Raw genomic sequence first — 26,486 nt, forward strand, 5'->3', positions numbered from 1 at the left:
TCAGAATCAGAATCACCTTTAATCATTGCCAATGACATTTACACATACTCAGAGTTGTACTTGTTGATATTGTGCTGCTAGTGAAAGACAACATTTAGAGACAGAATACAGACAGCAGAGTTTAAAATAAGTTTACATACATTATATACAACTAGGTAGAGTGAGCATAGAGCTATAAGAGAATGAGCAGATATACAATATCCAGTGGGTATACAGTTGATATACAGTGGGTATACGGTTGGAATACAGTGGGTATACGGTTGATTTGCAGTGGGTATACGGTTGAAATACAGTGGGTATATGGTTGATATCCAGTGGGTATATGGTTGATATACAGTGGGTATACGGTTGAAATACAGTGGGTATACAGTTGATATCCAGTGGGTATACGGTTGATATACAGTGGGTATATGGTTGATATCCAGTGGGTATACAGTTGATATCCAGTGGGTATACGGTTGATATACAGTGGGTATATGGTTGATATCCAGTGGGTATATGGTTGATATACAGTGGGTATACGGTTGAAATACAGTGGGTATACAGTTGATATCCAGTGGGTATACGGTTGATATACAGTGGGTATATGGTTGATATCCAGTGGGTATACGGTTGATATACAGTGGGTATACGGTTTAAATACAGTGGGTATACGGTTGATTTGCAGTGGGTATACGGTTGAAATACAGTGGGTATACAGTTGATATCCAGTGGGTATACGGTTGATATACAGTGGGTATACGGTTGAAATACAGTGGGTATACGGTTGATATACAGTGGGTATACGGTTTAAATACAGTGGGTATATGGTTGATATCCAGTGGATATATGGTTGATATACAGTGGGTATACGGTTGAGATCCAGTGGGTATATGGTTGATATACAGTGGGTATACGGTTGATATGCAGTGGGTATACGGTTGATATCCAGTGGGTATACGGTTGATATACAGTGGGTATACGGTTGATATACAGTGGGTATACGGTTGATATACAGTGGGTATACGGTTGATATGCAGTGGGTATACGGTTGATATCCAGTGGGTATACGGTTGATATACAGTGGGTATACGGTTGATATGCAGTGGGTATACGGTTGATATGCAGTGGGTATACGGTTGATATCCAGCGGGTATATGGTTGATATGCAGTGGGTATATGGTTGATATACAGTGGGTATACGGTTGATATCCAGTGGGTATACGGTTGATATACAGTGGGTATACGGTTGATATGCAGTGGGTATACGGTTGATATGCAGTGGATGTACACATTTACAGTATCAGTATGAATATCTAAATGCAGAGAGATGAACAAAGTGCAATGCAAGTTGAGTGCAGTTATTTAGTGTACAGTTCAGAGATGGATTGATGCGGTGTGCAGCATAGAGTGCATAGTCCTTTAGTCTCTGTGGTTGGTGAGGGCCACAGCATAGTCTTTTAGTCTCTGTGGTTGGTGAGTGCCACAGCATAGTCCTTTAGTCTCTGTGGTTGGTGAGGGACATAGCATAGTCCTTTAGTCTCTGTGGTTGGTGAGGGCCACAGCATAGTCCTTTAGTCTCTGTGGTTGGTGAGGGCCACAGCACGGGGGAAGAAACTGTTCAGGTGGCGGGAGGTCATGAGTGACCTGAAACGCCTGCCAGAGGTGAATTTCTGGATGTGGGGGTGACCGGGTGGGAGGGGTCGGGATGATCTTTCCTGCACGCTTCCTTGCCCTGAAGTCTTGCAGGACCTCGATGGACTCAACGATTGATGCGTAAAACCAGATCAGGTTTGACTGGGAGATGTTGAGTTTTTTCACCTGCCACAAGTAGTCCATCCGCTGGTGTGCCTTCTTGGTGACCTCTGTGATGTTGTCCTCCAACTTGAGGTTGTGGGAGATGATGGTCCACAGGAATTTGAACGATTCAGCCGTGTTAACAGTTGAGCCATTAATCTCCAGGGGGAGAGATGGTGGGAGGAGTTTTCTGAAGTCAACCACCATCTCCATGGTTTTGTCTGTGTTGAGTTCCAGGTTATTGCGACTGCACCAGGCCACCAGCCGGTCGGTCTCTCCACAGTTCATTGAGTCATCGCCGTTGGTGATGAGACAGACCAGAATGGTGTCATCTGCAAACTTGAGTAGTTTGACAGATGCAATATTGGAGGTGTTGTCATTGGTGTAGAGTGAGTGAGTAGAGGTGAGAGCATGCATCCTTGCAGCGCTCCGGTGCTGAGGGATAAAGAGTCCGAAAGGTGTTTTCCCAGCTTGACAGATGGAGCTGGACAGGTTCAGCTGGGAGAGTTTGTCTTGTAGCAGTTCTGCGATGATGGTATTGAATGCAGAACTAAAGTCCAGAAACAATATCCTTGCATATGTCTTTGGGTTGAGGATGTAGTGTAGGCCCATGTTGTCTGCGTCATCCTCCGCCCTGTCGTGTCTCTGGCTATCATTAAATGTGATGACTGTTATTTTATCAAATAATTTCTCTGTAATTATTATTAAGTGATTAAACTAATCATCTACATTTAATTAAATGGGAAGTTGGGGCACCACTGAAAATCTTCAGATTACAAAGTTAGAATTTTCTGAATATAACTCTTCAGATGTTTTAATATCAGATATATTAGTCTTCTATTAATGAATTATTATTTACCTTACGTCAGTCTCATTTCAAACGTGGTAGAATTATTGTTTATCTGCACGAACCCAGCCTAAACCATGAATCATCCATACACAAATTGGCTTAAACATTTATTTACTATCTAAATAATCACAAAAAATGCATAAACAAACAAACAGTAGATATTGTTTACTAACAACGATAGGGAAGATTCCCTGACTAATCCGATATGACGGCTTGGTGGACAAAGGAAAGGGGGTGTGGACTGATAAAGGAGTGGGAAAGACAAAATGGATCACTACACACACTGGATAATTATAGTCATTGAAATGCTAATCCTTCGCACATGAATGGCCGTTCAGGTGTCGTTGTTGTCTTCTCTGTTGGAATCCGTCTGCTGGAGAGTCAATTCATCAGAGAGTCTCTGGTTACTTCCCCAGAAGGCACAATGTGCAAGGACCTGACTCCGGAGATGAGAAGCAGGTACGGGGAGTCAAACATTTATCCAGGAACACGACAGGAACAGCGTCAGCACATGGGTAAACAAGGACATATGACAAACAATCCCGAAGCAGGGAATAGAGCTAGGAAACAGACAGATATAGGGAAGTAAATTCCGCAAGTAATTGAGTCCACGTGAGTCCAATGAGCGCTGATGCGCGTGACAGGGAAAGGCAGGTGTGCGTACTGAAGGTGGCTTGAATGCGTAATGTTGTGGAGTCTGGCGCCCTTGTGTGCCAGAGGGAGAAAGAGCGGGAGCAGGCGTGACACAATGTCTTTCATGGTGGTAGCTTTATCAGCGGCTCCTGATATTGTCTGTTGTAATGGATACGTCAGGCATCCATTGTTCTTCGAATAGATGTTTTGGCGGTTGTCGGTATTTGCATCCTAGGTTTACATAATTTAGTAATTAGTATCTAAGATTTGTTCTTATTCTGTAGGTATCGATAGTCTCAGAGTTGAACCATTTCCAGCCGTGTAGCCAATGCTCCACGTGGTATGGTTAGGAATTCAACAACCATTGCAACCTTAGCTTACACTGGTGTTTGTGTGGTCTGATGTGAATTTCCTCAGGAGTAGAAAAGGCGGCAGATCATGTCTATGCTCATGGGGGCGTGGCCGCTGACTAGTTCAACTTTACAGGGAATACTTAAATGTTTAAACCTCTTAAATTTAAGGTTAACCTCACATTACATAATTTCACAAATGATTTAGTCTTTACTCATTCATTTTATACAATAATTAGATGCAAACCTCATAACTGAGGCACATGTATAAACCGAGTTAGGTTAATGTGGCTGTATTGTCTTTCATGAGGTCACAAACATGAACCAAAACGGACCGGGTCGGAGCTGGCTTCTCCACCGACCGTTTACACATTCTCCAGAATATGAGTATTGTTCCATTCTCAAATTCTGGGACGTAGTAGAATTGGCCTGGAGAATCCCTTTGTCTTACTGTGAAACTCTCTCAATTGCATGGTCAGGGAGAGTCTCTGTGCTATTTACGACCTGGGGCAATAAAACCTGGGTTTAGGAGAGAGAGAGTGAGAGAAAGAGAGGGGGAGGCCATGATCTACACCCAGAAAGGGCCACGTCATGACAGCCCTCTCGGGGATTTGTTAAGCATGTTGTTTTTAATGTCGTCTTTCTTCCTCTTTGAATGCCATTAGATATATATAACAGGTGGATTCGAGAGAGACATTGAGAAGAAAATCAATGCTTGATTGAGTCGCTGTCAGGCTGCACTAACTGGTTTTCAGCTCTGTCTGCTGATGCATGTATTATTTAATAGAGCAATGCTATACTGAGGAGATTGCAACTATAATTGTAATCTGTGTAACACAGCTGTAATCAAAACTATACTCAATCCAGTGTAGAAATTATGATACTGTACAACCTCAACTAACATCACATTAACATGTTACTAACTGACTGACTAAACTGACGAACATCATATATTCAGTTGAAATCTCTCGCCTGTCTTGACCTTGGTATTTGACAATGAAATGACAGAGCAACATTTGAGCTAATATATTTTAATTAATTCAGTTCACCATATTTGAGATTCAAATACAGATATCCAGTCATTTTCAAAGGTTTCAGTTGCAGACTGTTTTGGCTCCCACGGTGTTCTCACCAACTGTCAGTCACCACAACTGACACATCTAATGACACACACACACTCACACCAGGATTTCTGTTAGGAAAATGTGTTGACGGACAAGATTTTAATTTACCGGCCATTTGAGAAACATACCTGACCCATATGCATTGGCTGCATAGCCATTGGGGCTTCCACCCACAGTGATCAGAAGAACAGAAATCACATGTAGATTATGGTAAGCAATAAAACGTCATTTTCAAACATTTGCCAAAATTCTAAACAGCTCACCTGGGAACATTTTTGTTCACTTATGATATTTGTCAATTATTTTCATAGTCTTTTGTTTGGAATGTTCCAGGTGAGGAATGAGCATGTGTCTGGTTTCTCTGTCCTGATAATGTTGAGGGAGCGTGTGATCATGCGCAAGCATAGAAATACCTGGACTGCTGTGCAGAAATGTAGGAAAGTGTTTTCTAACATCCATTGCTAATGTATGCTATTTGAAAAAAACGTTCCAACAATCTCCCCATCGATAATCACCAATCCTCAGTGTGAAAGAGCAGTGGAAGTAAGTTATAGGTGTACTGCTGCATTGACCTATGGACAATGAGTTCCATGCGCTCATTTCTTTAGCAGCCAATGGATCCCGGTGTATCAATGTGTCCATGTGTCAGAGGCTGGTGATCTCGTATTAGTTAACTTTTAACTATTCAATTTTTATCATTTTAATTCAGATCAACGATTTTGAGAAATGAAAACGTTCTTATTATAATGAAACTGTTCCACGAAAATGTGCATATGAAAATCATAACTGGCACGCAGAATGGTAGAAACGTGAAACTCATGCACTGCCTATGAAGTTTTATAAAAGAATTGCCTCCACGTTTCCATGGTCAGATTTTGCCTATAAGCTACTTTGAAGCATGGTAAGACATGTCCAACAATATGAAATAAAACATTCAAGTTTCAAACAATTAAGTATGTTTTCAAAATGCATACTTCCTCCAGCTCACATTGTAAAGTGGTGGGTGACGCACTGATATCCTGTTGGCTGCACTTGAATGGCGAATGGGAGGCGCTCTTCAATTACTAGTAAAAAATAGTAGCTCTTTTTAATCATGCACCAAAACTGTTAACACTCGTTTGCATGTAGAATTGTTGTGCAATGAATGGACTTATAAAATCATATGTTTTACTCGTGCAGACCGATAAGCATGATGGTCAAATGTATTTGCATCGACTGGTATTTCCATCAATGAATAAAAAGCATTATTTTGCAATGTTTTTTTTATATATATTCATTTTGTCCAGCAACAGTTTTATCGGCTTTTCATTTGTTTTCATCGGCCAAAAGGCTTTTAATAGATTTTTATTAGCCAAAAGACAATTGCCTGCTAACAGAAACCCTGTCACACACACTCTCTCACAAGCACTCACAAGCAAGTGTCCTCTACAAGCACCAGCCAACACACACACACACACACACACACACACACACACACACACACACACCCACACCCAAAGCCACACACACACACACACCCATACACAAACACGCCACTCTGCTTTAGTGTTCTATACATTCCATGTGCATTTCAAGCTTATTCCTGTGTGTACATACTCTGTATGTGTGGATGTACACTATAAATACAAAAGTATGTGGACACCCCTTCAAATTAGTCGGCTATTTTAGCCAAGTGTATAAAATCAAACACACTGCCATGCAATCTCCATAGACAAACGTTGGCAGTAGAATGGCCTTACTGAAGAGCTCAGTGGCTTTCATCGTGGCACGATAGGATGCCACCTATCTAACAAGTCCGTTCATAAAATTTCTACCCTGCTAGGAAATTGTAAGTGCTGTTATTGTGAAGTGTAAACGTCTAGGAGCAACAACGGCTCAGCCACGAATTGTTAGGCCACACAAGCTCACAGAACGGGACCGCTGAGTGCTGAAGCGCGTATAAATCGTCTGTCCTCGGTTGCAACACTCACTACCGAGTTCCAAACTGCCTCTATAAGCAATGTCAGCACAAGAACTGTTCGTCGGGAGCTTCATGAAATGGGTTTCCATGCTCAATGCCAAGCGCCACCTGGGGTGGTGTAATGCTCGCCGCCATTGGACTCCAAAGCAGTGGAAACGCGTTCTCTGGAGTGATGAATCACACTTCGCCATCTGGCAGTCCCATGGACATATCTGGGTTTGTCAGATGCCAGTAGAACACTACCTGCCCCAATGCATAGTGCCAACTGTAAAGTTAGGTAGAGGAGGAATAATGGTTTAGGGTTGTTTTTCATGGTTCGGGCCTCTTAGTTCCAGTGTAAAGAAATCTTAACCCTACAGCATACAATGACATTCTAGACGATTCTGTGCTTCCAACTTTGTGGCCACAGTTTGGGGAAGGCCCTTTCCTGTTTCAGCATGACAATGCCCCTGTGCATAAAGCGAGATCCATAAATGGTTTGTCAAGATCGGTGTGGAAGAACTTGACTGGCCTGCACAGAGCCCTGACCTCAACCCCATCAAACCCCTTTTGGGATGAATTGGAACGGCGACTGCGAGCCAGGCCTAATCGCCCCAACATCAGTGCCCGACCTCACTAATGCTCTTGTGGCTGAATGGAAGCAAGTCCCTGCAGCAATGTTCCAACATCTAGTGGAAAGCCTTCCCAGAATAGTAGAGGTTATAGAAGCAAAGGGGGGACCAACTCCATGATTTTGGAATGAGATGTTCGACGAGCAGATGTCCACATCCTATGGATATGTAGTGTATGTACTGTGTACCGTATGCCGGTGTGTGTGTACCATATGACGTGTGTGTCCTTCTCGGCTCAGCTCATGTGTGTGTTGTGTTGGTTCCACTAGGCCCCCTCCCCAGTGAAGCCCAATGCACTGGACCGTACGGCTGCCTGGCTGTTGAATATGAATGTTCAGTATGTAGACCATGAGGGGATGGACCCCGAGTTCAGAAACAGAGAGGATCTCACTCAGGCCGAGAAGGTAACGTCACAAACCAAACTCCATGTAACCTCCTTAACCTCCCAGTACCCCAGTTCTCAGCACCCACCCTTTAGACACCTCCTCTCCAACTAACCCTCAACACTACCCCCCTTGCACTTTAACCAGCTCTTTCTCTATTCCCCTCAACTTCCAATGTCAAGCCCTCACTCCTACCCTTAACCCTACCCCCTTACAACTTACAATCACTCACAATAAACCTGCATCTCTAATAACAGATACTCCTTTTGTATGGTCAAAGGATTTCAACCAGGTATTCCTAGACTCTTACAGTCAAATTGGGAATGTGTGTGTATGTCCATGTGTGTGTGTATGTCCATGTGTGTGTGTATGTCCATGTGTGTATGTATTTCCATGTGAGTGTGTATGTCCATGTGAGTGTGTATGTCCATGTGTGTGTGTATGTCCATGTGTGTGTGTATGTCCATGTGAGTGTGTATGCCCATGTGTGTGTGTATGTCCATGTGTGTGTGTATGTCCATGTGTGTGTGTGTGTATGTCCATGTGAGTGTGTATGTCCATGTGTATGTGTATGTCCATGTGTGTGTGTATGTCCATGTGTGTATGTCCATGTGTGTGTGTGTATGTCCATGTGTGTATGTCCATGTGTGTGTGTGTATGTCCATGTGTGTATGTCCATGTGTGTGTGTATGTCCATGTGTGTGTGTGTGTATGTCCATGTGTGTGTGTGTGTGTGTGTGTATGTCCATGTGAGTGTGTATGTCCATGTGTGTGTGTATGTCCATGTGTGTGTGTGTGTGTGTATGTCCATGTGTGTGTGTGTATGTCCATGTGAGTGTGTATGTCCATGTGTGTGTGTATGTCCATGTGTGTGTGTGTATGTCCATGTGTGTATGTCCATGTGTGTGTGTGTATGTCCATGTGTGTATGTCCATGTGAGTCTGTATGTCCATGTGTGTGTGTATGTCCATGTGTGTGTGTATGTCCATGTGTGTGTGTATGTCCATGTGTGTGTGTGTGTGTATGTCCATGTGAGTGTGTATGTCCATGTGTGTGTGTGTATGTCCATGTGTGTATGTCCATGTGTGTATGTGTATGTCCATGTGTGTATGTCCATGTGAGTCTGTATGTCCATGTGTGTGTGTATGTCCATGTGTGTGTGTGTATGTCCATGTGTGTGTGTATGTCCATGTGAGTGTGTATGCCCATGTGTGTGTGTATGTCCATGTGTGTGTGTATGTCCATGTGTGTGTGTGTGTATGTCCATGTGAGTGTGTATGTCCATGTGTGTGTGTATGTCCATGTGTGTGTGTATGTCCATGTGTGTATGTCCATGTGTGTGTGTGTATGTCCATGTGTGTATGTCCATGTGTGTGTGTATGTCCATGTGTGTGTGTATGTATGTCCATGTGTGTGTGTATGTCCATGTGTGTGTTTATGTCCATGTGTGTGTATGTATGTCCATGTGTGCATGTATGTCCATGTGTGTGTATGTCCATGTGTGTGTGTATGTATGTCCATGTGTGTGTGTATGTCCGTGTGTGTGTGTACGTCCATGTGTGTGTGTATGTATGTCCATGTGTGTGTGTATGTCCATGTGTGTGTGTATGTCCATGTGTGTGTGTATGTCCATGTGTGTGTGTATGTCCATGTGTGTGTGTATGTCCATGTGTGTGTGTATGTCCATGTGTGTGTGTATGTCCATGTGTGTGTGTGTATGTCCATGTGTGTGTGTGTATGTCCATGTGTGTGTGTGTATGTCCATGTGTGTGTGTATGTCCATGTGTTTGTGTATGTCCATGTGTGTGTGTATGTCCATGTGTGTGTGTATGTCCATGTGTGTGTGCATGTCCATGTGTGTGTGTATGTCCATGTCCGTGTGTGTGTGTATGTCCATGTGTGTGTGCGGGGAGAATGCTTCCCGCTTCTGCTGCTGCTCCTTCACCTGCTTCTCATCCCAATGGCTGTCAGCACTCAATGCTTTGATTGTCTGTCACACACACACACCTCCACTGCCTATTGGCTGTCACACACACCTCTGCTGCACATCATGCTTACATGATTTTATGAAGCAGAAAATGAGAGAAAATAGGGGATTGACAGTGAGCAGCACTTATTTTCATAGGTTTATTCATATTTCACGTTTGGTCCAGTGTTCTTGTGAAGGACAGCGTTGAGTCAACTTTTTTATCATATTCTCTGATGAGGTGTGCTCCGTTTCTACCTGGCTTCCCTTGAATGCTGCTGAAGGAGCTCGGATGTGTGTTTTATTGAAGCCAGACAGGATTTGATTACACTCCTAATTTCTCAGACAGCACCAACCCTCTCCTCTTCAGGACCGCTCACAGGTCCGGAGGGAGGTCAAGGCAAGCTTTTCCCAGAGTCCAGGGCTTGAGCTGCAGAGGTTGAATCCCTCTCCTCCCTCTCCTCCTCTCTTCTGGAACAGTACTCCACTTAAGTCCCCAGTTTTAGAGGTTAGGGATCAAATTCGAGTGCTGGTGGGGATTTGGGACATGGAAGGAAAATAAACTCATCTCTCTCGGGAATACTGGTGGCTTAGAAAAGTTGGAAGTTTTACTGTGAGTGTTGGCTAATGTCTACTTACAGCCTTTAACACTTCCACACTTCTAATCCTGCCCTGTCCAAGTTTCAGTTTCCCTTCAATATTTTACTGTTTAAAACTTGAAATGGAACCAGGTGCACAAAAAAAAGAATAAATTGGATAAGAAGCAAAAATGGTGAGGAAATTATGGAAATGAGTTGAAACACCTGTCAAGGTCTACCTTAGGGACCACTGTGACGAGGAGAACATTGACACTGATTATTGTGATGATAACAATGCCGGTTACTGCTCTCTTCACTGACCACCTCTACCTAGCAACAACAGGACAATTGAATAGGCCAGTATGGGTTGGCGCCATTGACATAAGTATCGGTTTTGCAGTGTTAATGACGATGATGATATGATGATGACTATGATGATAATAAAAACACTCTCTTTCTCTCTCTCCTTTCTCTAGTACCAGCAGGAGGTGGCTGTATTGTTGTTGAAGATGATTCTGACTCTTCCTTTAACCCTATCTGTCTCCTTTAACCCCCCCCCCCCCCTCAGTACCAGCAGGAGATTGTGGTCCTCCAGGAGAAGCTGCGTGTGTCGGTCCAGAAGCTGGAGGAGTACGAGGCTCGTCTGAAGGGTCAGGACGACGGTGCTCAAAAGGTGCTGATGGAGTACCAGGCACGGCTGGAGGAGTCTGAGGAACGCCTGAGACGACAGCAGGATGACAAGGACCTCCAGATGAAGGGTATTATAAGCAGGTACATAAGGTGTGGGGATCAGACCCTTTCCAGACAGAGACTGGGGAAAGTAAGAGAAAGAGAGAGTGAGAGATGGAGAAAGTAAGATAGAGATGAAGAGAGAAACAGAAAGAGAGAAAGATTTGGTAAGAGAGAGCAAGCATACGCAGAGCGAAAGAGGGGGATGGATGGGTGATGTTATCTGCTGTGTGTTCCTGATGTTATCTCCTGGTCTGTGATGTCAGAAGACATACAGCTTCCATGTTCCTTTCAGATCCGTGTCACACTGAACCCTGCTAACTCAATTAGAGCCGACACACACACACACACACACACACACACACACACACACACACACACACACACACACACACACACACACACACACACACACACACCAATCAATACATACACATTTCACAAACTCAATTCAAGTGAATGTACTGTTATCCATATTTCTAAAACGCCTTGCAGACAAGAGTACCGAGATGCACACACCTCTCAGAAACTCAGTTAGAAGTTGTACACCCCTACACACACCTCTCACAAACTCAGTTAGAAGTTGTACACCCCTACACACACCTCTCACAAACTCAGTTAGAAGTTGTACACACATCTCCTAAATGCATAGCAGACCAGCAGTCCCAAGAGACCCTCATTCTAATAACTATATGAAACATATTATACTCTACATACAGATCTAAAGTACTAACAGACCAGCAGGCCCAAAATGCCTCAGTTCCAGTCTGTAGTCCGCCATACAGCTGGAAGGTCCTGCCAGACTAGTGTGAGCCAGAGTAACACACAGTACACATGATTCTGTTCTGTATCCACATACTATACCTTATTTCATACGCTGGGTGTATGTAGTGCTTTGTGTTGCTGATGTCCCTTTAACTGTGTGTGTGTGTGTCTCTGTGTGTGTGTGTGTGTGTGTGTGTGTGTGTGTGTGTGTGTGTGTGTGTGTGTGTGTGTGTGTGTGTGTGTGTGTGTGTGTGTGTGTGTGTGTGTGTGTGTGTGTCTGTGTGTGTCTGTGTGTCTGTGTGTCTGTGTGTGTGTGTGTGTCCAGGTTAATGTCAGTGGAAGAGGAGCTAAAGAAAGATCACAATGACATGCAGGCTGTGGTTGACTCCAAACAGAAGATCATTGATGCACAGGTGAGAGTCAGTCACATATACAACTCCATACAGTCAGTTTGTTGACTGTTTAAAGCCCCATAGGGCCATAGGGCCATAGAGTCTAAGGTACTGCATCTCAGTACAAGAGGTGTCACTGCAGTCCCTGGTTTGAATCCAGGCTGTATTACATCAGGCCATGATTGGGAGTACCAAAGAGCGATGCAGAATTGGCCCAGTGTCGTCCGGGGTAGGCCGTCATTGTAAATAAGAATGTGTTCTTAACTGACTTGCCTAGTTAAATAAAGGTTAAATTAAACAAATCAAATCAAATAAATAGAGAGAGCAGGGCGGTCCCTGGTGTCATGAAACAGTACTGCAGGTCATTATAAACATCTTAGAATGAGTTGAGCGCACACACACACGCACTTCCTGTTTGCAATGTTTAAACCTAATATAGAGAGACGCTTGAAGAATACCCAGACGCCCATGTAGCTCCCAGTCAACTGTGCACAATATATTGGGATGTATTGTTATGTGTGTACATCCGTCCCTCTGCGTGTGTGGGAGTGTGTCGTCTGCTACAGGACGTGAAGGCTGACAGAACTTACATAGAGGTGTTTCATTCAAGCTGTCAGATCTCTGTGGCAGTGACTAGGCTCGGATGGCTGAGCGCAGCACGACTCTCCGCTTTAGTCTTACAGACTAACTAATACCTACATTTACATTATTCTTCTAGCCTGTCTGTCGACAAGCGTGTTGAGACAAGGTGACTCATTTGAACTGTATTCTATCTCCTGCTCTGTGTTGTAGCCTTTTCTGATCCAGACATGTTGCATACACACAAACGTATGAGTTATGTGAGTTAAACAAAGTTGAATAGATCTTGTGTTAAAAACTCCTCAATGTCAACTCACAGACAGCGATGCACACACACACTCACAGCTCATCCTCACAGTAAAGTAATGGGAGTTGAGTGTGGAAACAAACTGGCGGTGGTAAGGCAGTGAGCCTCTCCCTGAGTCAACAGACAGGGAGCATGAATATGGAAAGCTCATTATGCAGAGAGAGAGAAGAGAGAGAGGTGAATAGTGAATTAGAGAACACCTCTGGTGGATGAATGCGACAGGACTATAGATGATTCAGTTAACCCTGCACACAGACACTAACAGGAGCAGGAAACTACCATAAAATGTTTACATGAATGTGTCTGCTTGTCTAGTTGTCTGTGTACTTCACCACCTATCTTTGCACAGGTCTATATTTGGTATCTCTCTCGTTGCTGTCTACCACTTTCCTCCGTCTCTACCTCTCTAATCCAGTGTTTCTCTCTCTCTCTTTCTATCTCTCTCTGCAGGAGAAACGTATAGCGTCCCTGGACACGGCCAACGCCCGTCTGATGAGTGCCCTGACCCAGCTGAAGGAGCGCTACAGCATGCAGACCCGTAACGGCATCTCCCCAACCAACCCCACCAAGCTCCAGATCACTGAGAATGGAGAGTTCAGGAACAGCAGCAACTGCTAGAGGCAGAGAGAGAGGGTGTGCGTGTGTGTGTGTGTGTGTGTGTGTGTGTGTGTGTGTGTGTGTGTATGTGTGTGTGTGTGTGTGTGTTGGCTGGTGCTTGTAGAGGACACTTCCTTATATGGACACTACATGGTGAGGAGAATGTGAGTGGGGAGACCACTGCCAGGGGCCAAGCGAGGAGGCGGGTCTTCAGTTTGACAGACAGCAGACCAGGAAAGAGACAACGAATCAATGGACAGAGCTGAACACCAGATGGGCCCTGCAGAGGAGAAGCCGGGACAAGCTGTAGACATGAACTGAACTCTCCGTCAATCAATCGACTTGGATGTTTCCATTGGATGTATGCAGTTGCTGGGACAATTTCAGGCTCTCTTCCCTAAAGCTTGGGTCAAACCACTATATAATCAACACATTGTCTGTCAGATAGTCACCCAAAACCTCTTTACTCTCCTCTTCTCTTCTTCTCTGTTCTCCTTTCCTCTCCTCTTTTCTCTTCTCTGTTTTACTCTCCTTTCCTGACCTCCTCTCTTCTTCTCTCTGTTAGGAGCAGGTTACGTGGACCTTGTACAAAACAATAACAAAACAATGATTTATTTAGATCTTATCTCATTCTTTTAAAAACCAAATAGGAGCTTTGAAATATTTTTTGTCCAAACTGATCTTTATTTTTACAGTGCCTTGCGAAAGTATTCGGCCCCCTTGAACTTTGCGACCTTTTGCCACATTTCAGGCTTCAAACATAAAGATATAAAACTGTATTTTTTTGTGAAGAATCAACAACAAGTGGGACACAATCATGAAGTGGAACGACATTTATTGGATATTTCAAACTTTTTTAACAAATCAAAAACTGAAAAATTGGGCGTGCAAAATGATTCAGCCCCCTTAAGTTAATACTTTGTAGCGCCACCTTTTGCTGCGATTACAGCTGTAAGTCGCTTGGGGTATGTCTCTATCAGTTTTGCACATCGAGAGACTGAAATTTTTTCCCATTCCTCCTTGCAAAACAGCTCGAGCTCAGTGAGGTTGGATGGAGAGCATTTGTGAACAGCAGTTTTCAGTTCTTTCCACAGATTCTCGATTGGATTCAGGTCTGGACTTTGACTTGGCCATTCTAACACCTGGATATGTTTATTTTTGAACCATTCCATTGTAGATTTTGCTTTATGTTTTGGATCATTGTCTTGTTGGAAGACAAATCTCCGTCCCAGTCTCAGGTCTTTTGCAGACTCCATCAGGTTTTCTTCCAGAATGGTCCTGTATTTGGCTCCATCCATCTTCCCATCAATTTTAACCATCTTCCCTGTCCCTGCTGAAGAAAAGCAGGCCCAAACCATGATGCTGCCACCACCATGTTTGACTGTGTGGATGGTGTGTTCAGCTGTGTTGCTTTTACGCCAAACATAACGTTTTGCATTGTTGCCAAAAAGTTCAATTTTGGTTTCATCTGACCAGAGCACCTTCTTCCACATGTTTGGTGTGTCTCCCAGGTGGCTTGTGGCAAACTTTAAACGACACTTTTTATGGATATCTTTAAGAAATGGCTTTCTTCTTGCCACTCTTCCATAAAGGCCAGATTTGTGCAATATACGACTGATTGTTGTCCTATGGACAGAGTCTCCCACCTCAGCTGTAGATCTCTGCAGTTCATCCAGAGTGATCATGGGCCTCTTGGCTGCATCTCTGATCAGTATTCTCCTTGTATGAGCTGAAAGTTTAGAGGGACGGCCAGGTCTTGGTAGATTTGCAGTGGTCTGATACTCCTTCCATTTCAATAGTATCGCTTGCACAGTGCTCCTTGGGATGTTTAAAGCTTGGGAAATCTTTTTGTATCCAAATCCGGCTTTAAACTTCTTCACAACAGTATCTCGGACCTGCCTGGTGTGTTCCTTGTTCTTCATGATGCTCTCTGCGCTTTTAACGGACCTCTGAGACTATCACAGTGCATGTGCATTTATACGGAGACTTGATTACACACAGGTGGATTGTATTTATCATCATTAGTCATTTAGGTCAACATTGGATCATTCAGAGATCCTCACTGAACTTCTGGAGAGAGTTTGCTGCACTGAAAGTAAAGGGGCTGAATAATTTTGCACGCCCAATTTTTCAGTTTTTGATTTGCTAAAAAAGTTTGAAATATCCAATAAATGTCATTCCACTTCATGATTGTGTCCCACTTGTTGTTGATTCTTCACAAAAAAAATACAGTTTTATATCTTTATGCTTGAAGCCTGAAATGTGGCAAAAGGTCGCAAAGTTCAAGGGGGCCGAATACTTTCGCAAGGCACTGTAAGTCCTTGAGTGTGTTCCAAAGTGCCCCACTATCCCCTACCCCCATGTCCCCTACATAGTGCACTTTGTGAAAGGTATTGGTACATGAAACGCCTTAAGTAAGGAACACACCTCTACTTTGTCCTTCAGCCCCCTTCTTCCTGCCATAAAAGGCACAACTTATAATACTGTGGATTTGTAAAGAAATACATATACTGTATAAATACATCACGTAATGTATTATAAACCCTAAATAATGAACTATATGTGAGACTATATTAATGATATTTAATATAGATGTATGCATATTTATTTTTTTCCTCTATAAAGTATACATGAGATATAGTTATATTTGAAAGACTGCAGCTATACTGTGTATTATAGGGCATAGGGGGAGAGACTGCAGCTATACTGTGTATTATAGGGCATAGGGGGAGAGACTGCAGCTATCCTGTGTATTATAGGGCATAGGGGGAGAGACTGCAGCTATACTGTGAGTAGCACCATCAACAGAGTAAATAGTTACAATGCTATTTTATTTCTTCTAAACCTTTAGTTTATCCAGGTTTTCTGGACAGACCTGGTTGGGTCGAGGTTTGCTTTAGTGCTTCATCATTAATGTTGAATCAACGTTGAATCAATGTTGTATGTTGGTTGTGTGTCCCTCTGCATTTGGAGCTATGGGACTGGCTCATTGTAATGGCTTGAATGGAGTGAATGGTCAAACATGGTATCAGACACATGGCAACCACATGTTTGACTCCATTCCAAAACTCCATTCCAGCCATTGCAATGAGCCTGTCCTCCTATAGCTCCTCCCACCAGCCATGGTTGGTCTCATAGCCCCTGTAGTACAAGGAGAGAGAGAATTGTGTTGTTTAACACAACATTATACTATACACTGGACTGGTGTCGGTCGCGTGACCTCACAGATTAGAATATTACTTTTTCTGAAAACTCTTAAGTAAGAATGTTACTCTTAAAACTCCTGTTTGTAAATTAATGTCAATGAAGCATGCTGCATCGAGACTGTGACCTCCCACTTCGCTTTCAAGCATCTCTCCCTCCTCTATTTCTCTCCCCTTCTCCTTCATTCCCTCTCTCCCTCTCCCTCTCTCCTCTATTTCTCTCCCCTTCTCCTTCATTCCCTCTCTCTCCCTCTCTCTCTCTCCTCTATTTCTCTCCCCTTCTCCTTCATTCCCTCTCTCTCCCTCTCTCTCTCCTCTATTTCTCTCCCCTTCTCCTTCATTCCCTCTCTCCCTCTCTCTCTCCTCTATTTCTCTCCCCTTCTCCTTCATTCCCTCTCTCTCCCTCTCTCTCTCCTCTATTTCTCTCCCCTTCTCCTTCATTCCCTCTCTCCCTCTCTCTCTCTCCTCTATTTCTCTCCCCTTCTCCTTCATTCCCTCTCACCCTCTCTCTCTCCTCTATTTCTCTCCCCTTCTCCTTCATTCCCTCTCTCTCCCTCTCTCTCTCTCCTCTATTTCTCTCCCCTTCTCCTTCATTCCCTCTCTCTCCCTCTCTCTCTCCTCTATTTCTCTCCCCTTCTCCTTCATTCCCTCTCTCCCTCTCTCTCTCCTCTATTTCTCTCCCCTTCTCCTTCATTCCCTCTCTCCCTCTCTCTCTCCTCTATTTCTCTCCCCTTCTCCTTCATTCCCTCTCTCTCCCTCTCTCCTCTATTTCTCTCCCCTTCTCCTTCAGTCCCTCTCTCCCTCTCTCTCTCTCTTCTGAATGTGAAGATGCTACTCAAACACATTTGGTCTTAAAATTGGGTGTTTAAGTCCATCTGAATGATCCGATAGCTGCTGTTCGGCTCGCCCCCACCAGACATTTCAACATCTATATTTGGTATATTTTTCTATTCCTTTTTCTTACCTTTACAGATTAATTAATAAGAGTGATGAAATCTGCATGCTTCATTTTGGTGCTATAACCAATGGTAGCGCCAGACTGTCAGCTTTTGTTTTTCGGTTGCCAATATAGGAAGATGACAAACTTCTTTTTTTATGAGTTGCTACAGAAATAAACATATATAATATGTGATTATATATCCTATTATATACAGTTTCCAGTCTAAAGTTTGGACACACCTACTTATTCAAGTTTTTTTTCTTTATTTCTTTATTAATATTTTCTACATTGTAGAATAATAGTGAAGACATCAAAACTATGAAATAACACATATGGAATCATGCAGTAACCAAAAAAAGTGTTAAACAAATCTAAATATATTAAGTAGCTAACCTTTGCCTCGATGATAGCTTTGCACACTGGCATTCTATCAACCAGCTTCATGAGGTAGTCACCTGGAATACATTTCAATTAACAAGTGTGCCTTGTTATAATAATGTATTTCCTTCTTAATGCATTTGAGCCAATCAGTTGTGTTGTGACAATGTATGGGTGGTATACAGAAGATGGTCTTTTACCAAATAGGGCTAAGTCCATATTATGGCAAGAACAGCTCAAATAAGCAAAGAGAAATGACAGTCTATCATTACTTTAAGACATGAAGGTCAGTCAATATGGAACCTTTCAAGAACGTTGACAGTTTATTCAAGTGCAGTTGCAAAAACCATCAAGGCAATGATGAAACTTGCTCTTGCGAGGACCACCACAGGAAAGGAAGACCCAGAGTTTCCTCTGTTGCAGAGGATAAGTTCATTAGAGTTAACTGCACCTCAGATTGCAGCCAAGATTAATGATTCACAGAGTTCAAGTAACAGACACATCTCAACATCAACTCTTCAGAGGAGACTGCGTGAATCGGGGCTTCATGGTCGAATAGCTGCAAAGAAACACTACTAAAGGACACCAATAAGAAGAAGAGACTTGCTTGGGCAAAAATAACACGAGCAATGGGCATTAGACCGGTGGAAATCTGTCCTTTGTTCTGATTAATCCAAATTTGAGATTTTTGGTTCCTTCCTCCATGTCTTTGTTAGACACAGAGTAGGTGATCTCCGCATATGTGGTTTCCACCATGAAGCATCCTACCTGGTTTATGCTTAGTTGGGCTATCATTTGGTTTTCAACAGGACAATGACCCAACAAACCTTCAGGCTGTGTAAGGGCTATTTGACCGAGAAGGAGAGTGATGGAGTGCTGCATCAGATGACCAGGCCTCCACAATCACCCAACTTCAACCCAATTGAGATGGTTTGGGATGAGTTAGACCACAGAATGAAGGAAAAGCAGCCAACAAGTCCTCAGCATATGTGGGAACTCCTTCAAGACTGTTGGAAAAGCATTCCAGATGAAACTGGTTGAGAGAATGCCAATAGTGTGCAATGCTGTCATCAAGGCAAAGGGTGGCTACTTTGAAGAATCTAAAATATATGTCACGTCTACTCCCGCTCCCTGTCTCTGGCGCTAGTTGTCACCAGTTTACTCATTATTACGCACAACTGTCATCGTTACTCTCACCTTCCTGATTACCTCCCCTACATCTGTCACTCCCTTTGGTTCTTTCACCAGGCGTTTTTGACTCTGTTTATATGTTTCATGTCTGTACGCTACTCGTGTCTCTTGTTTTGTTCCATGTTCGTTTATTAATTCAATTCACTCCTTGTACTTGCTTCCCGATTATTAGCTCACACGTTATTAGCGTACACGTTATTAGCGTACACGTTATTAGCGTACACGTTATAGAATAACACCTCACCAAAGGGAAGCAACAGGGATGATTTTTTACTGTTGACGTTGGGTCCAAGGGCGGCTGCCGATGCAACCAGGGATGCCTCAGATGGCTCGTCAGGCTTCCGTGACAGCTGGCTCGTCAGGCTTCCGTGACAGCTGGCTCGTCAGGCTTCCGTGACAGCTGGCTCGTCAGGCTTCCATGACAGCTGGCTCGTCAGGCTTCCGTGACAGCTGGCTCGACAGGCTTCCGGGACAGCTGGCTCGACAGGTTCTCAAGCCTCGGTTGGCTCGTCAGGCTTCCATGCCTCAGCTAGCTCGTCGGGATCCCATGCCTCAGCCGGCTCGTCGGGCTCCCATGCCGGCTCGACAGGTTCCCGCGGCTCAGCTGGCTCTACAGGTTCCCGCGCCTCAGCTGGCTCTACAGGTTCCCACTCCTCAGCTGGCTCTACAGGTTCCCGCGCCTCAGCTGGCTCTGCAGGTTCCCGTGCCTCAGCTGGCTCTACAGGTTCCCGTGCCTCAGTTGGCTCTGCAGATTCCCGCGCCTCAGCAGAAGAGATCGGCCCGCTGCTGGTCCTTGGTACCGTCCCTCTGGTCGTTGTCCTGCGGCTGGAGCCGCAGGTCAGGGAGGGGGTACTGTCACGTATACTCCTTCTCCCCCTCTCTGCCGCTCGTTGTCTCCAGTTTACTCATTACTATGCACAACTGTCATCGTTATGCTCACCTGGCCTGATGAGACTCACCTGGACTCCATCACCTTCCTGATTACCTCCCGTATATCTGTCACTCCCTTTGGTTCTTTCCCCAGGAGTTATTGACTCCATGTTTCATGTCTGTACCCTACTCGTGTTTCTTGTTTTGTTCCATTTTCATTTATTTATTAAATTCACTCCCTGTACTTGCTTCCCGATTTATTAGCGTTCACATTAGTATAAAATATTTTTTTATTCGTTTAACACTTTTTTTGGTTACCACATGATTACATGACTACATGATATGTGTTATTTCATAGTTTTGATGTCTTCACTATTATTCTACAATATAGAAAATAGTCCAAATAAAGAAAAACCCTTGAATGAGTAGGTGTGTCCAAACTTTTGACTGGTACTGTGTATGATAACGATTAGTGTATCAAGAGGCTGGACAGGCTTGGAGACGAGTGTACATTAAATGTTCACAATATTTTTACCTAATGATAAAAATAGTTTTTTTTATGTACCTTGTGTTCAAAAATACTGCTCTATCGATCGATATGACATCATGTAAATTGTAAATAGCTCAGTCAGTCATCTGTCCTGTTCAGTTAGATCTCCAGGTTTTAGCCTGTAGATCTAAGTCTCTCCTCTCCACCACCACATTCATTCTTCTCTTTTTCGATCAAGGGAAAACCACTTTAAAATTAATAGTTGCAAAAAAAAATGTAAAATGACAATTTACTGTTGATTTCAGGTGTGTAGAGGACAGGGAGAATCCAAACGTCCAGCATTCTATGACCAATCAATTGTGGAGAAAGAGAAACACAAGCACAAAATCCCATTTCTCATCAGCCCAGCTCTATGCACTTTTAAAATTGGGTTTTAAGCATTATTAGTCTACGTTCCATAAAAACTCCATCTTTTGGACTGCAGAAATGTGCACTCTGGGCTTGATTAGCCATGTAGTGGAGTGCACTACCGAACCACTAGATTTCAGATGATTGGCTCAAACTTCAACAATGATGTATTTTATTTCCAGAGTTTGAAGGAGTACTGACTGTGATATTAGGGACTTAAGTCTAGTCCCCTGAGTAGTCTCCACTTCTCATCCGTAGCCCTCTACCGTGGAACCCTACCTTACAAACTAGCCTGTGCCATTGAAATGCCAACTCTCCCAAATCAGCTAGATTAATACTGGTATAAACCTTCTAATGATCTATTAGTATTACTAGGGCAACACAACATGAAGCCTCTTCCATAGAAATAGGGAATGCAATGTCATTTCATTTGGCTATCAATTCTAAATCTTGGGTATGTTTCTGGTAGCATCCCAGCTCTGTTCCACCTTCATTAAGTTGTTAGAGAATATAGGAGAGTCAGAGAGAGAAATGTGGTGATGATGTCTCTGTAGCCACACAAACTCATTATACATACAGTACAGTTAGAGCCAGTGAGAAAAATACTATAAACTAAATATACATCTATAAATAAAGTGAAAGATGTTGTATGTTTTCTAATATCTTAGAAAATACTTTTGTAAGTATGTTGAAAGTGAAGTATTTGCTGGATTCTGCTTCCTTGGACAACAGTGGTGAAAACAATAATGTACAGAGGAATTTGTGTTGATGATATATTCAAAACAATGTGGCTGTGCAATTTATGTACATTTGCAACTAGACTTATTAAAGTTTTATTTAGCTATTTTAAGCCTCTGCCTTGTGTGTTCTTTGGTTACTGTGGTAAACATATTTTCCAAAAAATACTTCTCAAATGTGTATGTACAGTTGAAGTCGGAAGTTTACATACACCTTAGTCAAATACATTCTCAGTTTTTCACAATTCCTGACATTTTTTCAGAGTAAAAATTCCCTGTCTTAGGTCAGTTAGGATCACCACTTTATTTTAAGAATGTGAAATGTCCGAATATTAGTAGAGAGAATTATTTATTTCAGCTTTTATTTCTTTCATCAAATTCCCAGTGGGTCAGAAGTTTACAGACACTCAATTAGTATTTGGTAGCATTGCCTTTAAATTGTTTAACTTGGGTCAAATGTTTCGGGTAGCCTTCCACAAGCTTCCTACAATAAGTTGGGTGAATTTTGGGCCATTCCTCCTGACAGAGCTGGTGCAACTGAGTCAGGTTTGTAGGCCTCCTTGCTCGCAAACACTTTTTCAGTTCTGCCCACAAATTTTCTATGGGATCAGGGCTTTGTGATGGCCACTCCAATACCTTGACTTTGTTGTCCTTAAGCCATTTTGCCACAACTTTGGAAGTATGCTTAGGGTCATTGTCCATTTGGAAGACCCATTTGCGACCAAGCTTTAACTTTAACTTTTAACTTAACTGATGTCTTGAGATGTTGCTTCATAATTTTCCTGCCTCATGATGCCATCTATTTTGTGAAGTGCATCAGTCCCTCCTGCAGCAAAGCAGGGATGGTTGGGATGGTGTTCTTCAGCTTGCAAGCATCCCCCTTTTTCCTCCAAACATAACGATGGTCATTATGGCCAGTTATTTTTTTGTTTCATCAGACCAGAGGACATTTCTCCAAAAAGTATGATCTTCGTCCCCATGTGCAGTTGCAAACCGTAGTCTGGCTTTTTTATGACGGATATAGATACTTTTGCACCAGTGTCCTCCAGCATCTTCACAAGGTCCTTTGCTGTTGTTCTGGGATTGATTTGCACTTTTCACACCAAAGTACATGTCTAGGAGACAGAACGCGTCTCCTCCCTGAGTGGTATGACGGCTGCGTGGTCCCATGGTGTTTAAACTTGCGTACTATTGTTTGTACAGATGAACGTGGTACCTTCAGGCTTTTGGTAATTGCTCCCAAGGATGAACCAGACTTGTGGAGCTCTACAATTTATTTTCTGAGGTCTTGGCTGATTTCTTTTGATTTTCCCATGATGTCAAGCAAAGAGGCACTGAGTTTGAAGGTAGGCCTTGAAATACATCCACAGGTACACCTCCAATTGACTCAAATTATGTCAATTAGCCTATCAGAAGCTTCTAAAGCCATGACATCATTTTATGGAATATTCCAAGCTGTTTAAAGGCACAGTCAACTTAGTGTATGTAAACTTCTGAACCACTGGAATTGTGATACAGTGAATTATAAGTGAAATAATCTGTCTGTAAACAATTGTTGGAAAAATGACTTGTGTCATGCACAAAGTAGATGTCCTAACCGACTTGCCAAAACTACAGTTTGTTAACAAGAAATGTGGAGTGGTTGAAAAACAGGTTTTAATGACTCCAACCTAAGTGTATGTAAACTTCGGACATCAACTGTATATGCATTTTTCAAGTTACACATCGGACACAAAACCTTAACATATTTCCAGCGTCAACCTATAATACAACCGTGACCCATCAGTGGTTTCAGACCTATCATTTGGTAAACAGTTTCAGATGATTGACAGGTGGTAAATCAGATACATCTTGGCCTATAATGAGAAAATGAACACATTTTCAAAGCTGCTCAGTCTAGTAATAGGGTGATGAAGAGAGCTATTTAGAGGGGAATGTGGAGGGAGAGAGGTAAAAGAGGGAGAGCGATAGAGAGGAAGATGGAGAGAGATGTAAAAGAGGGGTAGTGAATGGTGCATGCTCCTCAGCTAGGCTGACCTATATACTGCCTGATTGTTATTCCCCACAGTAGCTGGGAGAGAAGAAGGAGAAAGATGGACAGAAGAGGAAAAGAGGGAGAATGCTCCAAAACGTAATAGCTGAAAATGCACAAAAACTATCCTACCTTACCTGAGGTAGATGATATTTTTGTCATGTATTACAGTCAGTCCATTAATGTGTGCTATTTCCTATGTAGGCCTGTACATGGTATTCTACCAGTTATTCAGTGTAGACCTGTACATGGTATTCTAACAGTTATTCAGTGTAGACCTGTACATGGTATTCTACCAGTTATTCAGTGTAGGCCTGTACATGGTATTTTAACAGTTATTCAGTGTAGACCTACACTTCAGAAGCAAGAGTCTTAACACCAGTGTAGAATCAGTGCCCTGTGGTCAACATATTAGACTGTGTAGAATATTTATATTACATTGTAAGATCTAACAAATCTAAGATCAAGGATTAGACACAGGGAGCCCAGAACGACGGAAATCAGAGCATCACTGCTATCCTATAACACAATAATATAACACCTTGGCTGTCCACATACACTTCAAAGGCTGTTGTGTTGGACTGATTGAAGTAATGAATGTATTTCTATTGACTCAGGCCCAGCAGCAGGGAGCAGGGAGGGAGGGAGCAGTCAGTGGGTAGGGAACGGAACTCATTAATAGAGCCCCCTCATCGTGTTTATTTCACAGAGATGTCTCTAATTGCTCCCCGCGAGGCTCACTTAGCGCCTCTCTCTCTGCCTGCCTCCTGCTCTCCCTTCCTGCCTGGGCTGACTGCCTCCCGCTCTCCGTCCCTGCCTGGGCTGATTGCCTCCCGCTCTCCCTCCCTGCCTGGGCTGACTGCCTCCCGCTCTCCCTCCCTGCCTGGGCTAACTGCCTCCCGCTCTCCCTCCCTGCCTGGGCTGACTGCCTCCCACCCTCCCTCCCTGCCTGGGCTGACTGCCTCCCGCTCTCCCTCCCTGCCTGGGCTGACTGCCTCCCACCCTCCCTGCCTGGGCTGACTGCCTCCCGCTCCCCCTCCCTGCCTGGGCTGACTGCCTCCCGCTCTCCCCCCCCCTGCCTGGGCTGACTGCCTCCCACCCTCCCTCCCTGCCTGGGCTGACTGCCTCCCGCTCTCCCTCACTGCCTGGGCTGACTGCCTCCCACTCTCCCTCACTGCTTGCCTCCCTCCCGCCCTGATCGCCTCTCTGTCTCACTGCCTATCTCTCTGTCTCCCTGATTGTCTCTCTGTCTCCTTCCCTGCCTCCCTGCCTACCTCTATAGCCGCTCCACTAGTCAGAGTGAGAATATTGAGGGCACATCAAACATGAACTCAGTCAGATCAACAGCAGCAACATCCCACTGTAACACTGATTAATGAGGGGGATCCCACTGTAACACTGATTAATGAGGGGGATCCCACTGTAACACTGATTAATGAGGGGGATCCCACTGTAACACTGATTAATGAGGGGGATCCCAATCTAACACTGATTAATGAGGAGGATCCCACTCTAACACTGATTAATCAGGGGTATTCCACTGTAACACTGATTAATGAGGGGGATCCCACTGTAATACTGATTAATGAGGGGGATCCCACTGTAACACTGATTAATGAGGGGGATCCCAATCTAACACTGATTAATGAGGGGGATCCCACTCTAACACTGATTAATCAGGGGTATTCCACTGTAACACTGATTAATGAGGGGGATCCCACTGTAATACTGATTAATGAGGGGGATCCCACTCTAACACTGATTAATGAGGGGATCCCACTGTAACACTGAATAATGAGGGGGATCCCACTGTAACACTGATTAATGAGGGGATCCCACTGTAACACTGATTAATGAGGGGATCCCACTGTAACACTGATTAATGAGGGGGATCCCACTGTAACACTGATTAATGAGGGGGATCCCACTCTAACACTGATTAATGAGGGGTATCTCACTGTAACACTGATTAATGAGGGGATCCCACTGTAATACTGATTAATGAGGGGATCCCACTGTAACACTGAATAATGAGGGGGATCCCACTGTAACACTGATTAATGAGGGGTATCCCACTCTAACACTGATTAATGAGGGGGATCCCACTGTAACACTGATTAATGAGGGGATCCCACTCTAACACTGATTAATGAGGGGGATCCCACTCTAACACTAATTAATGAGGGGGATCCCACTCTAACACTGATTAATGAGGGGTATCCCACTCTAACACTGATTAATGAGGGGGATCCCACTGTAACACTGATTAATGAGGGGATCCCACTCTAACACTGATTAATGAGGGGGATCCCACTCTAACACTAATTAATGAGGGGGATCCCACTCTAACACTGATTAATGAGGGGGATCCCACTCTAACACTGATTAATGAGGGGGATCCCACTCTAACACTGATTAATGAGGGGGATCCCACTCTAACACTGATTAATGAGGGGGATCCCACTCTCCCATGCTCTCCAATAAGAGAACCACACAAACATTATTTACATATACAGAATTCAGTATCCAGTATTCAACCCATTCTTCTGTAGGGCGAGGGTTGGATAATTGGGAAAAGAGAAATATCGAAAGAGGTGGCATGAAGAGGAGTGAAATAAAGAGAGAGAGAGAGAGAGA

General features: G+C 43.6%; 1 protein-coding gene across 7 annotated transcripts in view; it reads left to right on the plus strand.

Moving 5' to 3' along the window:
* LOC110522816 (disabled homolog 2-interacting protein) overlaps positions 1-14,365 on the plus strand; it is a 251,182-nt gene extending 236,817 nt beyond the window's left edge. For 6 of the 7 annotated variants that reach the window (XM_036977016.1, XM_036977017.1, XM_036977019.1 and 3 more), the window contains 4 exons: positions 7,574-7,708; positions 10,800-11,002; positions 12,051-12,138; positions 13,454-14,365. In XM_036977016.1, the coding sequence (XP_036832911.1) occupies positions 7,574-7,708; positions 10,800-11,002; positions 12,051-12,138; positions 13,454-13,621 (594 nt within the window). In that variant the 3' untranslated portion in view covers positions 13,622-14,365. The remainder of the gene's footprint in view (positions 1-7,573; positions 7,709-10,799; positions 11,003-12,050; positions 12,139-13,453) is intronic. The other variant, XM_036977020.1, reaches the window with a different exon arrangement.
* The last annotated feature ends 12,121 nt before the right edge of the window (positions 14,366-26,486 follow it).

This window comes from Oncorhynchus mykiss, chromosome 5 (genome assembly GCF_013265735.2).
Source record: "Oncorhynchus mykiss isolate Arlee chromosome 5, USDA_OmykA_1.1, whole genome shotgun sequence".
In the NCBI taxonomy this organism is placed as follows: Eukaryota; Metazoa; Chordata; class Actinopteri; order Salmoniformes; family Salmonidae; genus Oncorhynchus; species Oncorhynchus mykiss.